Here is a 23457-nt window from a genome sequence, read left to right on the forward strand (position 1 = left end):
TTCCTGTCAATCACTTCTCCATGAAATCCTCATTGCGAGCGGGATGTCAGCGGAAACCTGGCACATGCGTATTGCGATCGCGGCACATGTGTAGTCTGCTGATAATTGCTCCATTCCATGTCCAGGCCAATTTATGGGTAAAGTTGGACATGTTAATGCATTGCATTGCTTATAAGGGCATGGGGATGCGGTTATGTTACCGGCGCTCGGGATCCCGGCGGTCAGTATGCCGACGCCGGGATCCCGAACGCAAAAATGCCAGCAGTCAGAATGCCGTACCACAGGGTCTGTTCCCACTAGTGGGTATCCACGACACCCATAGAGTGGAAATAGAGCCTGTGGTGAGCGCAGCCAGCCCACAAGGGGCTTTGTTGTTTTTGCCTCCCCGCGGGAATTCTGCTGCTGGGATCTCAGTGTCAGCATCCCAGCAGCCGGCATAACATACCCAACCTAGGGCCTAATTCAGACTTGATCGTAGCGCACGGCTATGATCAGCCACCATGACATGTGGGGGGACGCCCAGCACAGGGCTAGTCAGCCCCGCATGTCTGGCTCTGCCCCCCACCGCACAGGTACAAAAGCATCACACAGCGGCGATGCTTTTGTAGCTGAAGAGTAGCTCCCTGCCTGTGCACTCCTGCGCGCTGACAGGGAGCTACCTGTTGCTCTCCGGGTCGCAGCAGCAGCATGTGATGTCACACAGCCACCGGGGCTCGCCCCCCCCCCCCACAGTCCGGGCTCGTCTGCTTTGCCCGGACCGCGCCCCCAAAACGGCGACCCAACGCCACCGGCCCACCCCCTCCCTCCCACCCAGCGAACGCTTCTGCCTGTCAATCAGGCAGAGGCGATCGCTGGGCTGAGATGCTCATAGCAGGCGCAGTTCAGACCTGATCACCTGTTGTGCGAAAATGCACAGCAGCGTTCAGGTCTGAATTAGGCCCCTAGGGCATGTTATCCTGATTTTCATATTGGGAAAGATGGGAAGGATGAGAAAAAGTTTGGAGTTAATCATAGGAAGGCACATGAAATAAAGCATTGCTTATAATGTATTTTTAGATGGTTTGTTGCCCATTAGAAGACGCATATGTAATCTCTGCCTGTAACAACCACTTGGCGTGCATTCACTTTTGCATGCAGCTGTATAACTTAACCTTTTACAAAATAGATGATTTTATCTGCGATTGCCGCACATACCAGGAACGCATTTCACAGCTGTCTAATTTTACCCTTCACAGAAGCCTTTATTCCTGACTAAAGTCCGTAATGTTCCCAATATCATAGCTCATACAGTATTCTAGTGAAAGTCCATTACATTATTTCTCAGTGTACTGTAATTATATCGCCTCTCAGACTACTTTTTTGTAATGTAAACAATTTTAATTTGGATAGCCTTTCTTCATTTAGATCTGCATCCTTTAGAAAATTAAATCGGCCTCAGAGTAAACATGGTACCTATTACATTGCTGTAGATAATTAATGATTGTATTATCTCTGGGCATTTGGTATTTCTAATCATATCTTGTAATAATTGCCTCATAATTGCCTTACTAACACATGTACATCTTCAATTCCCTCTCTGCAACTCACAAGCCACCGTTCAGCTAGGAAGAGTAAGTGGCATGTTGGATAATTCATTTTAAAAATTAACAGAACATACTTTAGGTAAATAAGAGGATTATAGCTCTTTTTCTCAATCCGCTATATGTACTATAAACAGATGTTATCCCCTTCCCCTGGTAGCAGTGGTATGCGTCAGTGACGTGTGGTGAGCTCAACGGCTGGGGAGGCACTGGCAGCTAACCCCCCCCCCCCCATTGAGGAAAAAAAAAAAAGTGCAGTCCCCCCACACCACTAAAACCATCACCAGGCAGAACCAGCCAGGGGGGATAGGGGGGTAATGCCATAGCAGGGGAGACACTCAGTGTGGGTTCCCCCTGCCATTACATTAAAGTGCCCCCCCACCCCAAGCTAGTCAGCCCAGGGCTGGAATTCCTCGGAAGTGAGGACCCCAAAAAATAAAAATGGGGTCCCCCCTCCCGAGCAATAACCAGCACTGGGCTGATAGCCTAGTGCTATGTCCCACACCCCTGGTGGCGGTGGGTGCGGGGTTCATTGTATGCTAATATTGTTCTTTACAGGTGGCCTACAGGTCCCAGCAAGCCTGCCCCACCATGCTGGCACTTGGAGAACCACAAGTGCCAGCATGCCCGGACACAAAGGGCCCGCTGGCACCTGTAGTCCACCTGTAAAGAAAATATATAAAAAAATACACAACACTGTCTTTAAAAAAGTTTTATTACACAGGGTCTTCACCTGGGGGCGGCGACTTTAAGCTCTTTTGCGTGGCCGCCGCCTTTCCAGGGCTTCCGGCGTCTTCACCTGGGGGGCGCCACCCCCCCAGGGCTTCCGGCGTCTTCCTATGGCGTCTTCACCTGGGAGGCGGCGGCCTTTAGGCTCTTTTGCATGGCCGCCGCCTTCCCAGGGCTTCCAGTGTCTTCACCTGGTGGGCGGCAGCTGCTAAGCTCTTTGGCATAGCCGCCGCCCATCCAGGACTTCCACGGTGTCTTCTCTCTTCAGGAGCTCTTCTCTGCTCCTCCTCCGCCGTCAGACTGACAGCCGCTGCCTCGCGGCGGCCATCTTGAATAAAAAAAATTATGCTGAGGCGCCATTTTTGAAATGGGTACCGCTTCCGCTGCCAAACGCTGCTGAATGGCCCTGACTGCCGCGTCCCATCGCCGCCACCGCCGCATCCCACCGCCGCCCGCACATCCGCCGCCAGGCCCACCGCATCCCGCATCTCCGCCGCCCGCACCTCCGCCGCCACCGACGCCCACACAGTGATTGACAACGGATCCAGTGACGGATCCGCTGGCCAATCACTGTGGCCTCACTCACAGGGGCGTGAAGCCTTTCATAGGTTGAAAGCACGTCCCTGTATGAAAGCGGCACCTCAATGGTGCCGCTTTCCCATGTAATTTCAGTGGGCTTTTCCTGCCTAATGCTTGGCCCCGCTCGCGCCCGCCCCCCCGCTCCCATGTCTTTCCACATTCACAACAGGAGGCGCCACGATCGGTGCCTCCCAAACACACTTTACACCTTATAATGATGAGTAAAATAATAAAGAAGATACTTATGACACAGAATATGTGTCATAAGTATCTTCTTTGTATTATTTTACTGATTAGTGACAGGGGATGCACTGCCTCCTCTGACTGCACGTCCCTGGTATGCGTGCATATTTGTAATGGTGTCATTATTCAAGAGATTATTTTAAATGTAGCAGGTCCTCTTGGGTATCCTGTAGCAATGGGTTACATTGCACTGTTTAGGTGAGTGTAGACACTGCAACCAGGCTCAAATGAGAAAGTGCTACATACAGTAAGTCCAGGTCTTTGGTAGCTTCCTATTTCTAGGTTGCGGTAAGATGTAGATTCAGGTCTGGTGCCACCTACTGCACAGGAGGACTCAATCTGTCCAGTCTATTACAGTAAATCAGAATTGAAGGCTAATGTTATTTATATATCTTAATCAGGATAAATAAGAAAATGATATATTAATGTGGTCATGATCAATCCTAAAATCTGAAGTGGCTTTACATAACATGATTGGCACTGGGTGGAAGCAACCAAGAGGATAATTTGTGCTGATGTAAGAGTCAGAGGCCAGTTTTATGTCACCTGCAGAGGTGTAGCGTGGAGCCATGGCTCCCGGAGCAAGCTCACGTCACGGTGCCCCCCTTCATATACACACAAACACATAGTTCCCGACAGAGAAAAAAGCATTAAACCCCACAGGGAAAAAAAACACAATAACCTCCACACACGTAACGCCCCCTGTAGCAGTGACGCTTACACATGTAACTCCCCATGTGCCAGTGACACTTACACATAAAGCCCCCTGTACCAGTGATGCTTACACATGTAATGCCCCCTGTAGCAGTGACGCTTACATGTAGTGCCCCCTGTAGCAGTGACGCTTACACACGTAATGCCCTCTGTAGCAGTGACACTTACACGTAATGCCCCCTGTAGCAGTGACGCTTACACACGTAATGCCCTCTGTTGCAGTGGCGCTTACACGCGTAACGCCCCCTGTAGCAGTGATGCTTACATGCGTAACACCCCCTGTACCAGTGACGCTTACACATTTCCGGCGCCTGGGACTTACGCTCCACCGGAACCGTCCTCCCTAAGCCCTTGGTCACCTGGTCATGGATTGTTAATTCCAAGATGCCTGGTGACCGTGTCACTAACAGGCAGTCATTTCTTCTGTTTATTACCCTGTTTACAGATCCTAAAAGCTTGAAGTTCCTTAGGCTTTAAAGACTGCTATGGGGTCACACCATGTTCAGTTTATAATCCTTATGGATAAAATGGGTCAAATACGCAGCATTTTCCATATTTGAATAGGCATCTGTATAAATGTGGAAACTACTGAAAGCAACAGCACATGCTGTATGCATGCACCATAAGGAACCTACAATGATAGTGTTTACCTTCAAGGAGTCCATATACATACATAGTTATGTTTCATATGCATATGTGCATAAACATCATACTATGTTTAATGGAATTAATGCCATATCAGTTTTAAATAGAGAATTATACTGTATTTATTGAACACATTGTTAGAAAGTTTCTTGGAAAAATGAGGAATAAAATGGTTGTAAATCAGTGTAGTATACCAACACAATTCTATAGCCCTAACATAGCCTGCAGACGTGCTAAAGTATTGGTTAGCCCTGTTATTCGAAGTTGCTTGGGATAGAAGAAACAACCTTCATATTGTCTAGAACAGTGGTTCTCAAACTCGGTCCTCAGGACCCCACACGGTTCACGTTTTCCATGTCACCCAGCAACTGCACTGTGTGTCACCAACTGTCACATTTTGAAAATCTACAGGTGACCTGCAAAAAATGAACCGTGTGGAGTCCTGAGGACCGAGTTTGAGAACCTGTGGTCTAGAAATTAGGAATATGTTCCAAGCGCTAACCTATGATGAAGGAGCAATAGGTGTAAGTAAAAAAAACACAAATTGAAGTAGATGTGTACTGTCAATGAGATTTATTGAATGCTACTATACAGTACATATCTAGTCGGTACAATGTATATCTTTAATAAGACTGGCAGTCTGAGGCATACATTAGCTGATGGAAAAGTGTATGACTACGAAGATGTGAATAACCTGGATGGAATGTGTAGGACAATGTTAACAATAAACACATAACAGTAAAGTACATAGGGTGGGGTTAGAGGTAGGAGTAAATATTATTGAAAGTATAACTCTACTTCTATTTATTTTTTTCTTTAAAATTTAAGTTGCCTCTTTCATCGTAGGTTCGTACTTAATTTCTAGACAATTCCATAGCCACAACATCACAGAGGAAGATTATATGGCCATGAAAGTACTGTACAAGGTTTAAAAGGGATGAAATGGAAGTACTTAGATGAATAGTTCATTAGTGCAGTATTTATATTTGTGGGGCAGATGTACTAAGCCTTGGATACTGATAAAGTAGAGAGAGATAAATTACCAACCAATCAGCTCCTAACTGCCATTTTTCAAACACAGCCCGTAATATGGTAGTTAGGAGCTGATTGGCTGTTACTTTATCTCTCTTTTTTTATCACTCTCCAAGGCTTATTACATATCCTCCTCTGTGTTTTATCTCTGCTTTATGTTAAATAAATTGTTATCAGCATTTTTTTTTATAGAGTAGGCATTGTGACTTATTGGTATATTAAATCAAAATGAATAATATTCTGTCCTTGTTTTCTTGAATAATCCACGTTAGATTTTTTTTAAGCTACATTTAGGCAAAGAATTGTTTGGCGTACATTAACTCTAATTATATTAGGTTTTGATTCCATTTATGGATAAATCAGGGATAACAGGATACTTCCTCAGAGTGTCAGCTTTTGAACAAATCTCAGCAATTGTGAAATATAGTTTTGGAGATTTTTAGTAATTTCTATAGAGATCTAGTGGATTTGTCTCGATTAACTCTTTCGCACCCACATAGCATTAATGCCAAGAGGGGCCTTGCTGTGATAGCTACTGCTAATGAATTGGACTGGATGTATTGTGTGCTCTTGTATTGCATTCTCCTCAATATCAGGATGTGGCATCTGCTTGCAAATAAAGAAAATAAGAATTTACTCACCGGTAATTCTATTTCTCGTAGTCCGTAGTGGATGCTGGGACTCCGTAAGGACCATGGGGAATAGCGGCTCCGCAGGAGACTGGGCACAACTATAAACAAAGCTTTAGGTCTAACTGGTGTGCACTGGCTCCTCCCACTATGACCCTCCTCCAGACTTCAGTTAGGATACTGTGCCGGAAGAGCTGACACAATAAGGAAGGATTTTGAATCCCGGGTAAGACTCATACCAGCCACACCAATCACACCGTATAACTCGTGATACAATACCCAGTTAACAGTATGACAACAACTGAGCCTCTCAACAGATGGCTCAACAATAACCCTTTAGTTAAACAATAACTATATACAAGTATTGCAGACAATCCGCACTTGGGATGGGCGCCCAGCATCCACTACGGACTACGAGAAATAGAATTACCGGTGAGTAAATTCTTATTTTCTCTGACGTCCTAAGTGGATGCTGGGACTCCGTAAGGACCATGGGGATTATACCAAAGCTCCCAAACGGGCGGGAGAGTGCGGATGACTCTGCAGCACCGAATGGGCAAACTCTAGGTCCTCCTCAGCCAGGGTGTCAAACTTGTAGAATTTAGCAAATGTGTTTGACCCCGACCAAGTAGCTGCTCGGCAAAGTTGTAAAGCCGAGACCCCTCGGGCAGCCGCCCAAGAAGAGCCCACCTTCCTCGTGGAATGGGCTTTCACTGATTTAGGATGCGGCAGTCCAGCCGCAGAATGTGCAAGCTGAATCGTACTACAGATCCAGCGAGCAATAGTCTGCTTTGAAGCAGGTGCACCCAACTTGTTGGGCGCATACAGGATAAATAGCGAGTCAGTCTTTCTGACTCCAGCTGTCCTGGAAACATAGATTTTCAGGGCCCTGACTACGTCCAACAACTTGGAAGCCTCCAAGTCTTTAGTAGCCGCAGGCACCACGATAGGTTGGTTCAGATGAAAAGCTGATACCACCTTAGGGAGAAACTGGGGACGAGTCCTCAATTCTGCCCTATCCATATGGAAAATCAGATAAGGGCTTTTACATGACAAAGCCGCCAATTCTGATACACGCCTGGCCGAAGCCAAGGCCAACAACATGACCACTTTCCACGTGAGATATTTAAATTCCACGGTTTTAAGTGGCTCAAACCAATGTGACTTTAGGAAATCCAACACCACGTTGAGATCCCAAGGTGCCACTGGAGGCACAAAAGGGGGATGAATATGCAGCACTCCCTTAACAAAAGTCTGAACTTCAGGTAGTGAAGCCAGTTCTATCTGGAAGAAAATCGATAGAGCCGAAATCTGGACCTTAATGGAACCCAATTTTAGGCCCATAGTCACCCCTGACTGTAGGAAGTGCAGAAAACGGCCCAGCTGAAATTCCTCCGTTGGGGCCTTCCTGGCCTCACACCACGCAACATATTTTCGCCAAATGCGGTGATAATAAGATTTTACTCACCGGTAAATCTATTTCTCGTAGTCCGTAGTGGATGCTGGGACTCCGTAAGGACCATGGGGAATAGCGGCTCCGCAGGAGACTGGGCATAACTATAAAGAAAGCTTTAGGTCTAACTGGTGTGCACTGGCTCCTCCCACTATGACCCTCCTCCAGACTTCAGTTAGGATACTGTGCCCGGAAGAGCTGACACAATAAGGAAGGATTTTGAATCCCGGGTAAGACTCATACCAGCCACACCAATCACACCGTATAACTCGTGATACAATACCCAGTTAACAGTATGACAACAACTGAGCCTCTCAACAGATGGCTCAACAATAACCCTTTAGTTAAACAATAACTATATACAAGTATTGCAGACAATCCGCACTTGGGATGGGCGCCCAGCATCCACTACGGACTACGAGAAATAGATTTACCGGTGAGTAAAATCTTATTTTCTCTGACGTCCTAAGTGGATGCTGGGACTCCGTAAGGACCATGGGGATTATACCAAAGCTCCCAAACGGGAGGGAGAGTGCGGATGACTCTGCAGCACCGAATGGGCAAACTCTAGGTCCTCCTCAGCCAGGGTGTCAAACTTGTAGAATTTAGCAAATGTGTTCGACCCCGACCAAGTAGCTGCTCGGCAAAGTTGTAAAGCCGAGACCCCTCGGGCAGCCGCCCAAGAAGAGCCCACCTTCCTTGTGGAATGGGCTTTCACTGATTTAGGAAGCGGCAGTCCAGCCGAAGAATGTGCAAGCTGAATCGTACTACAGATCCAGCGAGCAATAATCTGCTTTGAAGCAGGTGCACCCAACTTGTTGGGCGCATACAGGATAAATAGCGAGTCAGTCTTTCTGACTCCAGCTGTCCTGGAAACATAGATTTTCAGGGCCCTGACTACGTCCAACAACTTGGAAGCCTCCAAGTCTTTAGTAGCCGCAGGCACCACGATAGGTTGGTTCAGATGAAAAGCTGATACCACTTTAGGGAGAAACTGGGGACGAGTCCTCAATTCTGCCCTATCAATAAGTAAAATCAGATAAGGGCTTTTACATGACAAAGCCGCCAATTCTGATACACGCCTGGCCGAAGCCAAGGCCAACAACATGACCACTTTCCACGTGAGATATTTCAATTCCACGGTTTTTAGTGGCTCAAACCAATGTGACTTTAGGAAATCCAACACCACGTTGAGATCCCAAGGTGCCACTGGAGGCACAAAAGGGGGCTGAATATGCAGCACTCCCTTAACAAAAGTCTGAACTTCAGGTAGTGAAGCCAGTTCTCTCTGGAAGAAAATCGATAGAGCCGAAATCTGGACCTTAATGGAACCCAATTTTAGGCCCATAGTCACCCCTGACTGTAGGAAGTGCAGAAAACGGCCCAGCTGAAATTCCTCCGTTGGGGCCTTCCTGGCCTCACACCACGCAACATATTTTCGCCAAATGCGGTGATAATGGTTTGCGGTAACTTCTTTCCTAGCTTTAATCAGCGTAGGAATGACTTCCTCCGGAATGCCCTTTTCCTTCAGGATCCGGTGTTCAACCGCCATGCCGTCAAACGCAGCCGCGGTAAGTCTTGGTACAGACAGGGCCCCTGCTGCAGCAGGTCCTGTCTGAACGGCAGAGGCCATGGGCCCTCTGAGATCATTTCTTGAAGTTCCGGGTACCAAGCTCTTCTTGGCCAATCCGGAACACTGAGAATAGTTCTTACTCCTCTTCTCCTTATTATCCTCAGTACCTTTGGTATGAGAGGAAGAGGAGGGAACACATAAACCGACCGGTACACCCACGGTGTCACTAGAGCGTCCACAGCTATCGCCTGAGGGTCTCTCGACCTGGCGCAATATCTTCCTAGCTTTTTGTTTAGGCGGGACGCCATCATGTCCACCTGTGGCCTTTCCCAACGGTTTACAATCAGTTGGAAGACTTCCGGATGAAGTCCCCACTCTCCCGGGTGGAGGTCGTGTCTGCTGAGGAAGTCTGCTTCCCAGTTGTCCACTCCCGGAATGAACACTGCTGACAGTGCTAACACGTGATTTTCCGCCCATTGGAGAATCCTTGTTGCTTCTGCCATCGCCGTCCTGCTTCTTGTGCCGCCCTGTCGGTTAACATGGGCGACTGCCGTGATGTTGTCTGACTGGATCAGTACCGGCTGGTTTTGAAGCAGGGGTTTTGCCTGACTTAGGGCATTGTAAATGGCCCTCAGTTCCAGAATATTTATATGTAGGGAAGTCTCCTGACTTGACCATAGTCCTTGGAAGTTTCTTCCCTGTGTGACTGCCCCCCAGCCCCGAAGGCTGGCATCCGTGGTCACCAGGACCCAGTCCTGTATGCCGAATCTGCGGCCCTCTTGAAGATGAGCACTTTGCAGCCTCCACAGCAGAGACACCCTGGTCCTCGGAGACAGGGTTATCAGCCGATGCATCTGAAGATGCGATCCGGACCACTTGTCCAACAGGTCCCACTGAAAGGTTCTTGCATGGAACCTGCCGAATGGAATTGCTTCGTAGGAAGCTACCATCTTTCCCAGGATCCGCGTGCAGTGATGCACCGACACCTGTTTTGGTTTTGGGAGGCCTCTGACTAGAGATGACAGCTCCTTGGCATTTTCCTCCGGGAGAAACACTTTTTTCTGTTCTGTGTCCAGAACCATCCCCAGGAACAGTAGACGTGTCGTAGGGACCAGCTGTGAATTTGGAATATTTAGAATCCAGCCGTGCTGTTGTAGCACCTCCCGAGATAGTGCTACCCCGACCAACAACTGCTCCCTGGACCTCGCCTTTATCAGGAGATCGTCCAAGTACGGGATAATTATAACTCCCTTTTTTCGAAGGAGTATCATCATTTCGGCCATTACCTTGGTAAATACCCTCGGAGCCGTGGATAGACCAAACGGCAACGTCTGGAATTGGTAATGACAATCCTGTACCACAAATCCGAGGTACTCCTGGTGAGGATGGTAAATGGGGACATGCAGGTAAGCATCCTTGATGTCCAGTGATACCATGTAATCCCCCTCGTCCAGGCTTGCAATAACCGCCCTGAGCGATTCCATCTTGAACTTGAATTTTTTTATATATGTGTTCAAGGATTTCAAATTTAAAATGGGTCTCACCGAACCGTCCGGTTTCGGTACCACAAACATTGTGGAATAGTAACCCCGTCCTTGTTGAAGTAGGGGCACCTTTACTATCACCTGCTGGGAATACAGCTTGTGAATTGCCTCTAACACTGCCTCCCTGCCTGAGGGATTTGTTGGCAAGGCAGACTTGAGGAAACGGCGGGGGGGAGACGTCTCGAATTCCAGCTTGTACCCCTGAGATACTACTTGAAAGATCCAGGGATCCACCCGTGAGCGAGCCCACTGATCGCTGAAATTTTTGAGACGGGCCCCCACTGTACCTGGCTCCGCCTGTGGAGCCCCAGCGTCATGCTGTGGACTTAGAGGAAGCGGGGGAGGACTTTTGCTCCTGGGAACTGGCTGTATGCTGCAGCTTTTTCCCTCTACCTCTGCCTCTGGGCAGAAAGGACGCGCCTTTAACCCGCTTGCCCTTATTGGGCCGAAAGGACTGTACCTGATAATACGGTGCTTTCTTTGGCTGTGAGGGAACATGGGGTAAAAATGTAGACTTCCCAGCTGTTGCTGTGGAAACGAGGTCCGAGAGACCATCCCCGAACAACTGCTCACCCTTATAAGGCAAAACTTCCATGTGCCTTTTAGAAGCTGCATCTCCTGTCCACTGCCGAGTCCATAACCCTCTCCTGGCAGAAATGGACATTGCACTTATTTTAGATGCCAGACGGCAAATATCCCTCTGTGCATCCCTCATGTATAAGAGTGCGTCTTTAATATGCTCTACGGTTAGCAATATGGGCCCTCATTCCGAGTTGTTCGCTCGGAGTTTTTCATCGCATCGCAGTGAGAATTCTCTTAGTGCGCATGCGCAATGTTCGCACTGCGACTGCGCCAAGTAACTTTACTATGATGAAAGTAAGTTTACTCACGGCATTTTCATCGCTCCGACGTTCGCATTGTGATTGACAGGAAATGGGTTTTACTGGGCGGATGCACGGCGTTTTAGGGGCGTGTGGCTGGAAACGCTACCGTTTCCGGAAAAAACGCAGGAGTGGCCGGAGAAACGGTGGGAGTGCCTGGGCGAACGCTGGGTGTGTTTATGACGTCAGCCAGGAACGAAAAGCACTGAACTGATCGCACAGGCAGAGTAAGTCTGAAGCTACTCAGAAACTGCTAACTCGTTTGTAATCGCAATATTGCGCGTACGTCGGTCGCAATTTTAAGAAGCTAAGATTCACTCCCAGTAGGCGGCGGCTTAGCGTGTGTAACTCTGCTACATTCGCCTTGCGAGCGAACAACTCGGAATGAGGGCCATAGTGTCCCTGTCTAGGGTATCAATATTTTCCGACAGGGAATCTGACCACGCAGCTGCAGCACTGCACATCCATGCTGAAGCAATAGCTGGTCTCAGTATAACACCTGTGTGTGTATATTAGAGATGAGCGCCTGAAATTTTTCGGGTTTTGTGTTTTGGTTTTGGGTTCGGTTCCGCGGCCGTGTTTTGGGTTCGAACGCGTTTTGGCAAAACCTCACCGAATTATTTTTGTCGAATTCGGGTGTGTTTTGGATTCTGGTGTTTTTTTCCAAAAACACTAAAAAACAGCTTAAATCATAGAATTTGGGGGTCATTTTGATCCCAAAGTATTATTAACCTCAAAAACCATAATTTACACTCATTTTCAGTCTATTCTGAATACCTCACACCTCACAATATTATTTTTAGTCCTAAAATTTGCACCGAGGTCGCTGTGTGAGTAAGATAAGCGACCCTAGTGGCCGACACAAACACCGGGCCCATCTAGGAGTGGCACTGCAGTGTCACGCAGGATGTCCCTTCCAAAAAACCCTCCCCAAACAGCACATGACGCAAAGAAAAAAAGAGGCTTTTTACTGATATTTGGTGTTTTGGATTTGACATGCTCTGTACTATGACATTGGGCATCGGCCTTGGCAGACGACGTTGCTGGCATTTCATCGTCTCGGCCATGACTAGTGGCAGCAGCTTCAGCACGAGGTGGAAGTGGATCTTGATCTTTCCCTAATTTTGGAACCTCAACATTTTTGTTCTCCATATTTTAATAGGCACAACTAAAAGGCACCTCAGGTAAACAATGGAGATGGATGGATTGGATACTAGTATACAATTATGGACGGGCTGCCGAGTGCCGACACAGAGGTAGCCACAGCCGTGAACTACCGCACTGTACTGTGTCTGCTGCTAATATATAGACTGGTTGATAAAGAGATAGTATACTCGTAACTAGTATGTATGTATAAAGAAAGAAAAAAAAACCACGGTTAGGTCACTGGTATATACAATTATGGACGGGCTGCCGAGTGCCGACACAGAGGTAGCCACAGCCGTGAACTACCGCACTGTACTGTGTCTGCTGCTAATATATAGACTGGTTGATAAAGAGATAGTATACTCGTAACTAGTATGTATGTATAAAGAAAGAAAAAAAAACCACGGTTAGGTCACTGGTATATACAATTATGGACGGGCTGCCGAGTGCCGACACAGAGGTAGCCACAGCCGTGAACTACCGCACTGTACTGTGTCTGCTGCTAATATATAGACTGGTTGATAAAGAGATAGTATACTCGTAACTAGTATGTATGTATAAAGAAAGAAAAAAAAACCACGGTTAGGTCACTGGTATATACAATTATGGACGGGCTGCCGAGTGCCGACACAGAGGTAGCCACAGCCGTGAACTACCGCACTGTACTGTGTCTGCTGCTAATATAGACTGGTTGATAAAGAGATAGTATACTACTAATATTATATACTGGTGGTCAGGTCACTGGTCACTAGTCACACTGGCAGTGGCACTCCTGCAGCAAAAGTGTGCACTGTTTAATTTTAATATAATATTATGTACTCCTGGCTCCTGCTATAACCTATAACTGGCACTGCAGTAGTGCTCCCCAGTCTCCCCCACAATTATAAGCTGTGTGAGCTGAGCAGTCAGACAGATATATAATATATATAGATGATGCAGCACACTGGCCTGAGCCTGAGCAGTGCACACAGATATGGTATGTATGTGACTGAGTCACTGTGTGCTGTGTATCGCTTTTTTCAGGCAGAGAACGGATTATAAATAAAAGTGGTGGTCACTGGTCACTATCAGCAAAACTCTGCACTGTACACTACTGAGTACTCCAAATGCTCCCCAAAATTAGTAAATCAAGTGTCTAAACGGAGAGGACGCCAGCCACGTCCTCTCCCTATCAATCTCAATGCACGTGTGAAAATGGCGGCGACGCGCGGCTCCTTATATAGAATCCGAGTCTCGCGATAGAATCCGAGCCTCGCGAGAATCCGACAGCGTCATGATGACGTTCGGGCGCGCTCGGGTTAACCGAGCAAGGCGGGAAGATCCGAGTCGCTCGGACTCGTGAAAAAAAACATGAAGTTCTGGCGGGTTCGGATTCAGAGAAACCGAACCCGCTCATCTCTAGTGTATATATAGACTTCAGGATAGCCTCCTGCTTTATATCAGCAGATTCCTTCAGGGCGGCCGTATCCGGAGACGGTAGTGCCACCTTCTTTGACAAGCGTGTGAGCGCTTTATCCACCCTAGGGGATGTTTCCCAACGTGACCTATCCTCCGGCGGGAAAGGGTACGCCATTAGTAACCTCTTAGAAATTACCAGTTTCTTATCGGGGGAAGCCCACGCTTCTTCACACACTTCATTTAATTCCTCAGATGAAGGAAAAACAACTGGTAGTTTTTTCTCTCCAAACATAATACCCTTTTTTGTGGTACCCGGGGTAACATCAGAAATATGCAACACATTTTTCATTGCCTCAATCATATAACGTGTGGCCCTATTGGAAGATACATTAGTCTCATCGTCGTCGACACTGGAGTCAGTATCCGTGTCGACATCTGTGTCTGCCATCTGAGGTAGCGGGCGTTTTAAAGCCCCTGATGGCTTTTGAGACGCCTGGGCAGGCACAGGCTGAGAAGCCGGCTGTCCCATATTTGGTATGTCGTCAAACCTTTTATGCAAGGAGTCGACACTGTCGCGTAATTCCTTCCACAGAACCATCCACTCAGGTGTCGTCCCCGCAGGGGGTGACATCACATTTATCGGCATTTGCTCCGCCTCCACATAAGCCTCCTCATCAAACATGTCGACACAGCCGTACCGACACACCGCATACACACAGGGAATGCTCTGACAGAGGACAGGACCCCACAAAGCCCTTTGGGGAGACAGAGAGAGAGTATGCCAGCACACACCAGAGTGCTATATAACACAGGGATCCCACTATAAATGAGTGTTTTTTCCCTTATAGCTGCTTATATTATATATACTGCGCCTAAATTTAGTGCCCCCCCTCTCTTTTTTACCCTTATGTAGCTTGACACTGCAGGGGAGAGCCAGGGAGCGTCCTTCCAGCGGAGCTGTGAGGGAAAAATGGCGCCAGTGTGCTGAGGGAGATAGCCCCGCCCCTTTTCCGGCGGACTTCTCCCGCTTTTTCTGGAATTCTGGCAGGGGTATTTTTACACCTATATAGCCTTCCTGACTATATATGGTGTAGATTTGCCAGCCAAGGTGTATTATATTGCCCTCAGGGCGCCTCCCCCCAGCGCCCCGCACCCATCAGTGACCGGAGTGTGAGGTGTGCATGAGGAGCAATGGCGCACAGCTGCAGTGCTGTGCGCTACCTTGTTGAAGACAGAAGTCTTCTGCCGCCGATTTTCCGGAACACTTCTTGCTTCTGGCTCTGTAAGGGGGCCGGCGGCGCGGCTCTGGGACCGAACATCGAGGTCGGGTCCTGTGGTCGATCCCTCTGGAGCTAATGGTGTCCAGTAGCCTAAGAAGCCCAAGCTACCACCAGTTAGGTAGGTTCGCTTCTTCTCCCCTTAGTCCCTCGCTGCAGTGAGTCTGTTGCCAGCAGATCTCACTGTAAAATAAAAAACCTAAAATATACTTTCTTTCTAGGAGCTCAGGAGAGCCCCTAGTGTGCATCCAGCTCAGCCGGGCACAAGATTCTAACTGAAGTCTGGAGGAGGGTCATAGTGGGAGGAGCCAGTGCACACCAGTTAGACGTAAAGCTTTCTTTATAGTTGTGCCCAGTCTCCTGCGGAGCCGCTATTCCCCATGGTCCTTACGGAGTCCCAGCATCCACTTAGGACGTCAGAGAAAAATTCAAAATAAGTGACTTTTGACTTAAGGTCATTAAGAAAATCCATAGAGGCAGTGTTTATTTTATGACCTTACCTTTATTACCTTAAAAAAGGCATGTCTTACTGGTGTTATAGGTCAATTTGGAAGCAGAGTCATCCCAATTTAGAGCCTCCAATATGTTTTGATTTATATACAGTATGCCCAATGAAATGACAAATGAGTACTTTATTTCAGTGTTAGACTAAACATTTCTGAACCAGCAAATTAACCATAAACAAAAGTTAATCTACATATGAATGTAACAATTTACATTTTTATAAAAAATCTGACACAGAGATAGAAGCGTACTTATTTAATATAGAATAAATACCATAAGATGAGGTTATGAGTTGGGTGGTTGTAGGGGTAGGACAATTCTCCAATATGCTGCAGTGATGATTATATGACCCCATTGGCACATTTCTCATGGTGGAAGAGATAAATTAATCCCTGCACCTATGACTAATCCCCTCACCTATGACCTCATTTAAAGCTACAAGTTAATCCATCTGGAAGGTGCACCCTTGGCAAAGCCACGCAGAGCCGGCCATAGGCATAGGCAAACTAGGCAATTGCCTAGGGCATTTGATATGCCTAGGGGCATCATCAGTTTCTGCTGATTAAAATGACATGCGGCATGCCTATATTCTGTGTGTAGCATTTCATATGCAGATACAGCCACAGTCTCACACAGTATATAGGCATGCTGCATATCATTTTAATCAGCAGAAGCTGCTTGTGCATCCTAGCCACATAGCAATGCAAATAAGATGCATTTTCATTAAAAAAAATGTGCCCGACGTTAGCATTGAGGCAAGATTTATGAGGACACATCTGTATTCAAGCAGAGGCAGAGGTCACAGTGTTAGTGGCAGTGTGAGTGTTGTGTGCATGTGAGTAGGTTGGTTGTGCAGTAGTGTTCAGAATATGTGTAAGAAGCATTATGTGTCTCATGTAAAAATGCATTAATAATGTGCAACATATGTGTAAGGGGCACTACTGTATGTGTGTCATGTGTATAAGGACATTAATAATGTTCGGCATATGTGTAACAGGGTACTACTGTATGTGTGTCATTATGTGTATAGGGGCACTAATAATGTGCAGCAAATGTGTAGGGGGCACTATGTGTGTCATTATGTGTATAAGGACATTAATAATGTGCGGCATATGTGTAAGGGACATTAGGTGTAAAAGGGCATTAATAAAGGTTGTCCTAATGTGTAAGGCGCATTATGTTTATAAGGACATTAATAATGTGTCTCATATGTGTAAGGGGCATTACTGTGTGGCATTATGTGTATAAGGTGCTCTACTATGTGGCGTTGTATATAGAAAGGGCACTACTGTGTCGTCTAATGTGAATAAAGAGCAATAGGGTGTGGTATAATATGAATAAGGAGCAATTCAGTGTGATGTAATGTGATTAAGGGGCTCTACTGTGAGGAGTAACGTTTATAAGGTAAAGTGATACTACTGTGGGATGTAATATGAATTATGGACACTATCGCATGATCAAATGTGAATAAAGTTGCAGTACTGTGTGGCGTAATTGTAATTGGGGTTACTATTGTGTGGCCATGCCCCTTGCCAGCAAAAACACACCCCTTTTTGGGCTGTGCGCCAAATGTGCGAACTGTTCCTATTTAAAATATAGGGGGTACAAACCCCAAAATAAGGACTGCTATGGATGAGGAGTGATGGTGCTGGGAAAGAGGTGCAAGGTTAGAGGCGGAACCAGTGGTGGTGCTAGGGGGCACCAGCCAAAATCTTGCCTAGGGCATCATATTGGCCAGGGCCGGCTCTGAATCCACGTTTGGTAAAACAGATTGGAAATTTGTGGATAGATCAAGATTTGGAACTCGTCGTACCTACAAATTGCAGCTGAAAAATACAGTTGGCTGGTGTTTTTGCCCTTCACCTAAAAACAGGCTACAACACCCCAACCCCCCCCCCCCCCCCCCAAAAAAAAAAAAAAAAAGAAAGAAAGAAACAAATCCAAAAACCTCTTGCATTGTGATATAGTTTGTGTACAAATTTGTATCCTTTGACACCAAAGTCTTAATGAGACCCCCAGCCTCATAGCCATCCTGGCTTGTGGTATCCACCCTGTCTGTCTGTTCCGTGTTTCGGAATCCGTGATTTTTCTATATACATCACTGCAAAAATAGGATGCCAGTAGATGTTCATATTTTAGGACCTTATAACATGTAACCACGATAAGCTCCAATTCTAATTGCCATACAGAGCACATCCTTAATATATGCAGAGAACAGCTAATGCGAACAAAAGGCTAATAGCAATTAATATGTATATTAATGCACGTTAACATATTTCATATTTATATCCATGTGTAATGCATAAATGAAAGCAATTAGTTACATATAATGGCCCTTTCGTAATATTTGCAACACCGTGATGAAGTTTGCTTTCATGTTAGTCTCTGGCCCTATGAGATGAATGAGAATCATTCAACCCTGCAACGATGATACAGAGCACTAAGCTCAGCTGCTGTAATGTGGAGCAAATCCCAGTGCTGGATCACAAAGGCAGGTCCGTACAACAAGACGGGTGCAAGGGAAAGAGTTAAATCTGCACTCAGGAAGCCTTATTGATTGAATGCACAGTTTACACATGGACGCAGACAGGAGCCCTGATGTGGTTTGTACGTTATGTGTGTTCTTCTTAGTCACTGGTATGTTTGTAAGGACACAGGTGTTACATGCATCCCTAAGCAGTGCACCCATTAATCAGGTTACTTCTACCTATGAACAAGGAAATGAGCACACATTGGAAAAAAGGCATTTAGGAAAATACAAAAGATTAGTACCAATGGGAGATAACACTGCCCAAAATGCTAAATATTGTGACCCACATCAGGTAATGTAGATAGGGGTTGGGTATGTTACGCCGACTGCTGGGATCCCGGCCGCAGAATGGGGGGCGAACGCACTCACCACAGGTTCTGTTCCCACTCTATGGGTTTTGTGGACACCCACAAGTGGGAATAGACCCTGTGGGTCGGCATTCCGACTGCTGGCATTTTTAGCATTTGAAATCCCGACATCGCCATGATGACCGTGGGATCCCGAGCACCGGTAAAGTAACCGCATCCGGTAAATAGTATATTCATTACAGCATGGGATACACAATGGGGGTATTCAGATGTGGTTGGAGTAGCATTTCATGCAGCAAGGATTATAATCATTATTGGTACTGTGCGCATGTGCGAACGGGTCTTGCGACGATGGGCCCAGATCAGCAGCAGACTCTCAGTGATTGACAGTCTGATGCCATTTGGAGCGGGAAGGGGGCGGCAGTAGGCAGTGAAGGACTGATCAGCTTGTGCACTATGCCAGCGTATATAGCACACCTATTCACCTATGCAGGCCTTATGATCAGAGGGGCGGAACGTGGGAGGGAATGGGCATTCTCACATATTGGGCCTGTTTCCGAGTTGTACACTGATGCATTTGCAGTGGCGATCTCGTAGGTGTAAAAGAATGCAAACGACTCAGCGTTACCTCCCACAAATGGTCCCTTCCTGTCCATTACTTTACAAAATAATTCCTGTCTGCAACCGCCATTGCTAGCGAATCACCGCGCATTTGCAGTGCGAATGTAACACATGCAGAGTCAGACAGTAATCGCACAACTCCATGTTGCACAACTCAAAATATGCAAATTATTGAATGAGTAAATAAACTGAATTGGCTGAAACATCTGGCAGGCATCTGGGCAATTCTCGGTTCTCCCGAGGATCGGGAAATTCAATATATTGGAAATCCTCGATTTTCCGATTCCGACCAAAAAATTATCAGGATTGGAGAGTCGGGGATTTTTCAATCATCAATGTCTGAATAGGATGGGAGGGGGTACAAGACAAGGTGAAATATATAACGTTAAGGAGCTCCATTCATAAAGAGACTTGCCGGCGGCAGTGTTCCTGGCGCCCAGCATACCGATGCCGGGATCCCGACCGTCGGAATGCCGACAGTGGGGCGAGCACAAATGAGCCCCTTGCGGGCACGGTGGCATGCATATTTATTCTCCCTCCAGGGGGGTCGTGGACCCCCAAGAGGGAGAATACAGTAGGTGTCGGTATGCCGGGTGTCAGGATTCTGGCGTCGGTATACTGTGCGCCGGGATACCAACAGCCGGCATACTGAATACCACCCCATAAAGAAGTAGTGGCTGCTGTCAGTTATCATAAAAGATCGCATCATATTGATGCAATATATCTGGAAGGCAAGAGTTTATTCATGGACACTCAGCCCACCGGTGATGAAGTGAAAAAAATCAGATGCCTAATGATGTACTTACCGGGCACGGAACAAAGAATCAAAGTCAGTTCCATCGAAAAATACTGATGGTGCATGTGTCAGAGTAAATATGTCTCCAGGACTGGAGGCAGCCATTTTATTGGTGGGATAATGCTGTGCCTGTTCTAGGGATGCGACATCGGAAGCCTGTCATCAAATGATGAGTTGGCTTCCACCATGGAAAGTTTAGATGGCCATCAAAATTAGAATTAGATGAAAAAATATTGTGATCGTTTGCACATGCACAAAAAAACAGCGACCCGTGGCTTTTCTCGATGCTAGCCAGCTTAATTCAGCTGTAGTTTAACATTAAATGTCTATCCTATCCATCCACACCATTCAATGACATCTGGCCATGGGGTCATGTTTGGCGCTCTGCTGTTGTATTGACCCCCTTCTCTAGTGTCTACCACAAGCTGCTTATTCCAGACTTACTAGAACAGCTGAAGAATGATCCCTAAAACAGCAATAACCTTCTCCCACACTTTTATTTGACTTTCATATGTGTTAAACTATGATATGTATATCTTTGAGAAACTTGAACTCGTATTATTTTTATTACATTTTTATTACTATTCCAGCATCATTTTATTTTGTTTTCCTAATTACCTAATTATTTGTTATGTGCCATATGTGAAATTGGAGAGAGTAGACAGATTTGTTCAGCCGTAAAAAGAAGAGATTTCTAGCACTTATTAAGGTAGAGAGAAAGACAGCTAGGAAATTCACCTTTTGTTTTGACGAACTCTCATCTTCGAAACCCCTGATACTCTCGACACAAAACAATTGTCTAATTTATTTGGTGACCACTGTTGACCTCAAGTTTATTTTCCTGTTTCCACAGACATAAAAAAGACGCCGCCGACGTCAAACGGAGTTTGGAGCCCCAAGTATGGTGTACCGTTTCAGCAACACGTGCCAACACTGGACTATCAACATAATGTGTACATTCCTGGGACACCAACGTTACTGGCCAACAAGCAGGGGCTTTACAGGGATTATGAACAGAAAAACAGTTTTTCCACTTTCGGAAAGAAGAGGAAAATAACATCTTGTTGCGACGTAAACGACGACATGATCATTAATAATGACCTGAAATGATTAAGGTCCAACACTGACCACTCCTCTAAAAGACATGGAGCCGATGCTGCATTGTGAGCAGGCTGGACCCCAAGGGGTTAACCAACGATATCATTACTATGCCAAAAAAGCTGTCTCAACGAACCTACCTGACGTCTGTTTGTGTGTGATAATCCTGAAGGCACAAACTGTGACAGCTTCTGATCTATAAAGTGCAATGGGACAGGGAGATCTAAAATTAATCTGTAACACTTAAACAGATAGTACACTATAGGCGAGGTAATAATGGCGCCAACTAAACGTACACAGAGACAATGAAAATAAATGACGGTGAAGCGGTGTGTTGAGTAAATGGACAGAATGCAATTTCATTCGGTAAAACAGATTCAATGTTGGTGAGAGTGAAAGTCGCTTGTGTGTAAAAAGCAATTTTCTCTATCTGCAGTCAAGCGAAATACTTCCTTCAGGACTGGAGTGAATGAGAGGACATCCTTTCTGAAATGTCATTTTGAGTTTCAGCCTTTGGCAATTTCCATTTAGTGACAGTTCTGTCTTTCATTGTTAATATGTGAATGTATCCAGTGAATATATACTTTTTTTTTTTTTTTGTCGGACCCGTGTGCCTGTTTTGCTGAGTGAACGAAGGGTGTATGTTGTAAACTCACATTTGCATATATAACGTATTAACAGCTGAACACGTACATTGCCACTACATGTTGAAAAATTATAAATAATTCCCCAATCCCCAAACACATGTAAATATATGTATATGCTATTTTTTTGAACTAACAGTTGTATTAAAGAGCACTGTACTCACTGTGATATTTACTATTAATATGCAAAAGACAATTTTTTTTTTTACTTTCTTTTTTTAAATTCATCCCAGGAGAGGACACTGTCAAGGAAGGAAATTAAATGCAAATGAAAAGGTCAGAAGTGTAATTAGACAGTTAAATACACATATTATGTGCCTGCATGTTTTTTTTTTCAAGTTACGTTTTTTCATTACTTTTCATTTTCTTTGAAATTGCGAAAAACATGCCGACTCTGAACTTTAACATCTAGTGGTTTTGGCTGTCGATGATATGAACAGAGCTTTCAAGGCGGCACTTGATTGGTATAGAATCCTGCTAATTGGAGAACCACATATTTTAAAGGCGTCTGATTCTAATGGGGTTCCAGTGTATAAGATGACAATGTCTACGCCAAACTTTTATAGTCGACATGCATTAGCTAGACAGGTACACAAGGTCGACATGGTCAACTTGTCGACAGGTAAAAGGTAGACAGTGCTTAAGGTCAACAGGTACAGCAGGTCACCATGACAATGCACCCGCATGGCCTTAGTAATTTCTGCGGTTGGATCGCTCTTTGTGATCCAACCTGAATGAGGGCCATAGGACAGAGGGGGTCATTCCGAGATGATCGTAGCTGTGCTAAATTTAGCACAGCTACGATCATTCACACTGACATGCGGGAGGACGCCCAGCATCCCGCCCCGCCCCGCATGTCAGTGCCGGACCCCCGCAGAAGTGCAAAGGCATTGCACAGCGGCGATGCCTTTGCACTTCAAGAGTAGCTCCCGACCAGCGCAGCTTTAGCGTGCTGGCCGGGAGCTACTCATTGCTCCCTGGCCCGCAGCGGATGCGTATGATGTCACGCAGGCGCTGCGGCCCGCCCCCCGTTCGGTCCGGCCACGCCTGCGTTGGCCGGACCGTGCCCACGAAACGGCGTCCAAATGCCGCCATTCCGCCCCCCCCCCTGCACACCGACTACCTCTGCCTGTCAATCAGGCAGAGGTGATCGTAGCGGGCCGACGGCCTTAGGCTGTCTGGCATGCGCCGGCGCCGGTGCATGCGCAGTTCTGACCCAATCAGACAACTGCGATAAACTGCAGCGTGCGATCGGGTCAGAATGACCCCCTAAGAAACTGCACCAGCCATAGGGGACATAAGAAGGCACCAATTGGCATTACAGCATAGACAGTTGCATTGATGCACATATGCGAGACTATACACAGATGAAGAAATGGCACATGCCAGGTGGTGGTGTCCAATTGGTATTAGAGCACGCACGGGCGCTGACAGTGGGCGTCTAAGTACTGGCACATTCAGCTAAATGGATGTACAGCAGGGAAGGAGTACATAACGGTATTTGTATAAAGTCGCAGATGGGCAACTGCCAAT

General features: G+C 46.4%; 1 protein-coding gene across 4 annotated transcripts in view; it reads left to right on the forward strand.

The window, feature by feature from the left end:
• Nucleotides 1-22759, forward strand: part of LOC134933535 (protocadherin-10-like) — a 127678-nt gene extending 104919 nt beyond the window's left edge. For 2 of the 4 annotated variants that reach the window (XM_063928792.1, XM_063928793.1), the window contains exon 4: nt 21036-22759. In XM_063928792.1, the coding sequence (XP_063784862.1) occupies nt 21036-21292 (257 nt within the window). In that variant the 3' untranslated portion in view covers nt 21293-22759. The remainder of the gene's footprint in view (nt 1-21035) is intronic. The other 2 variants (XM_063928795.1, XM_063928794.1) reach the window with 2 other exon arrangements.
• The last annotated feature ends 698 nt before the right edge of the window (nt 22760-23457 follow it).

Source organism: Pseudophryne corroboree, chromosome 6, assembly GCF_028390025.1.
Source record: "Pseudophryne corroboree isolate aPseCor3 chromosome 6, aPseCor3.hap2, whole genome shotgun sequence".
Taxonomy (NCBI): domain Eukaryota; kingdom Metazoa; phylum Chordata; class Amphibia; order Anura; family Myobatrachidae; genus Pseudophryne; species Pseudophryne corroboree.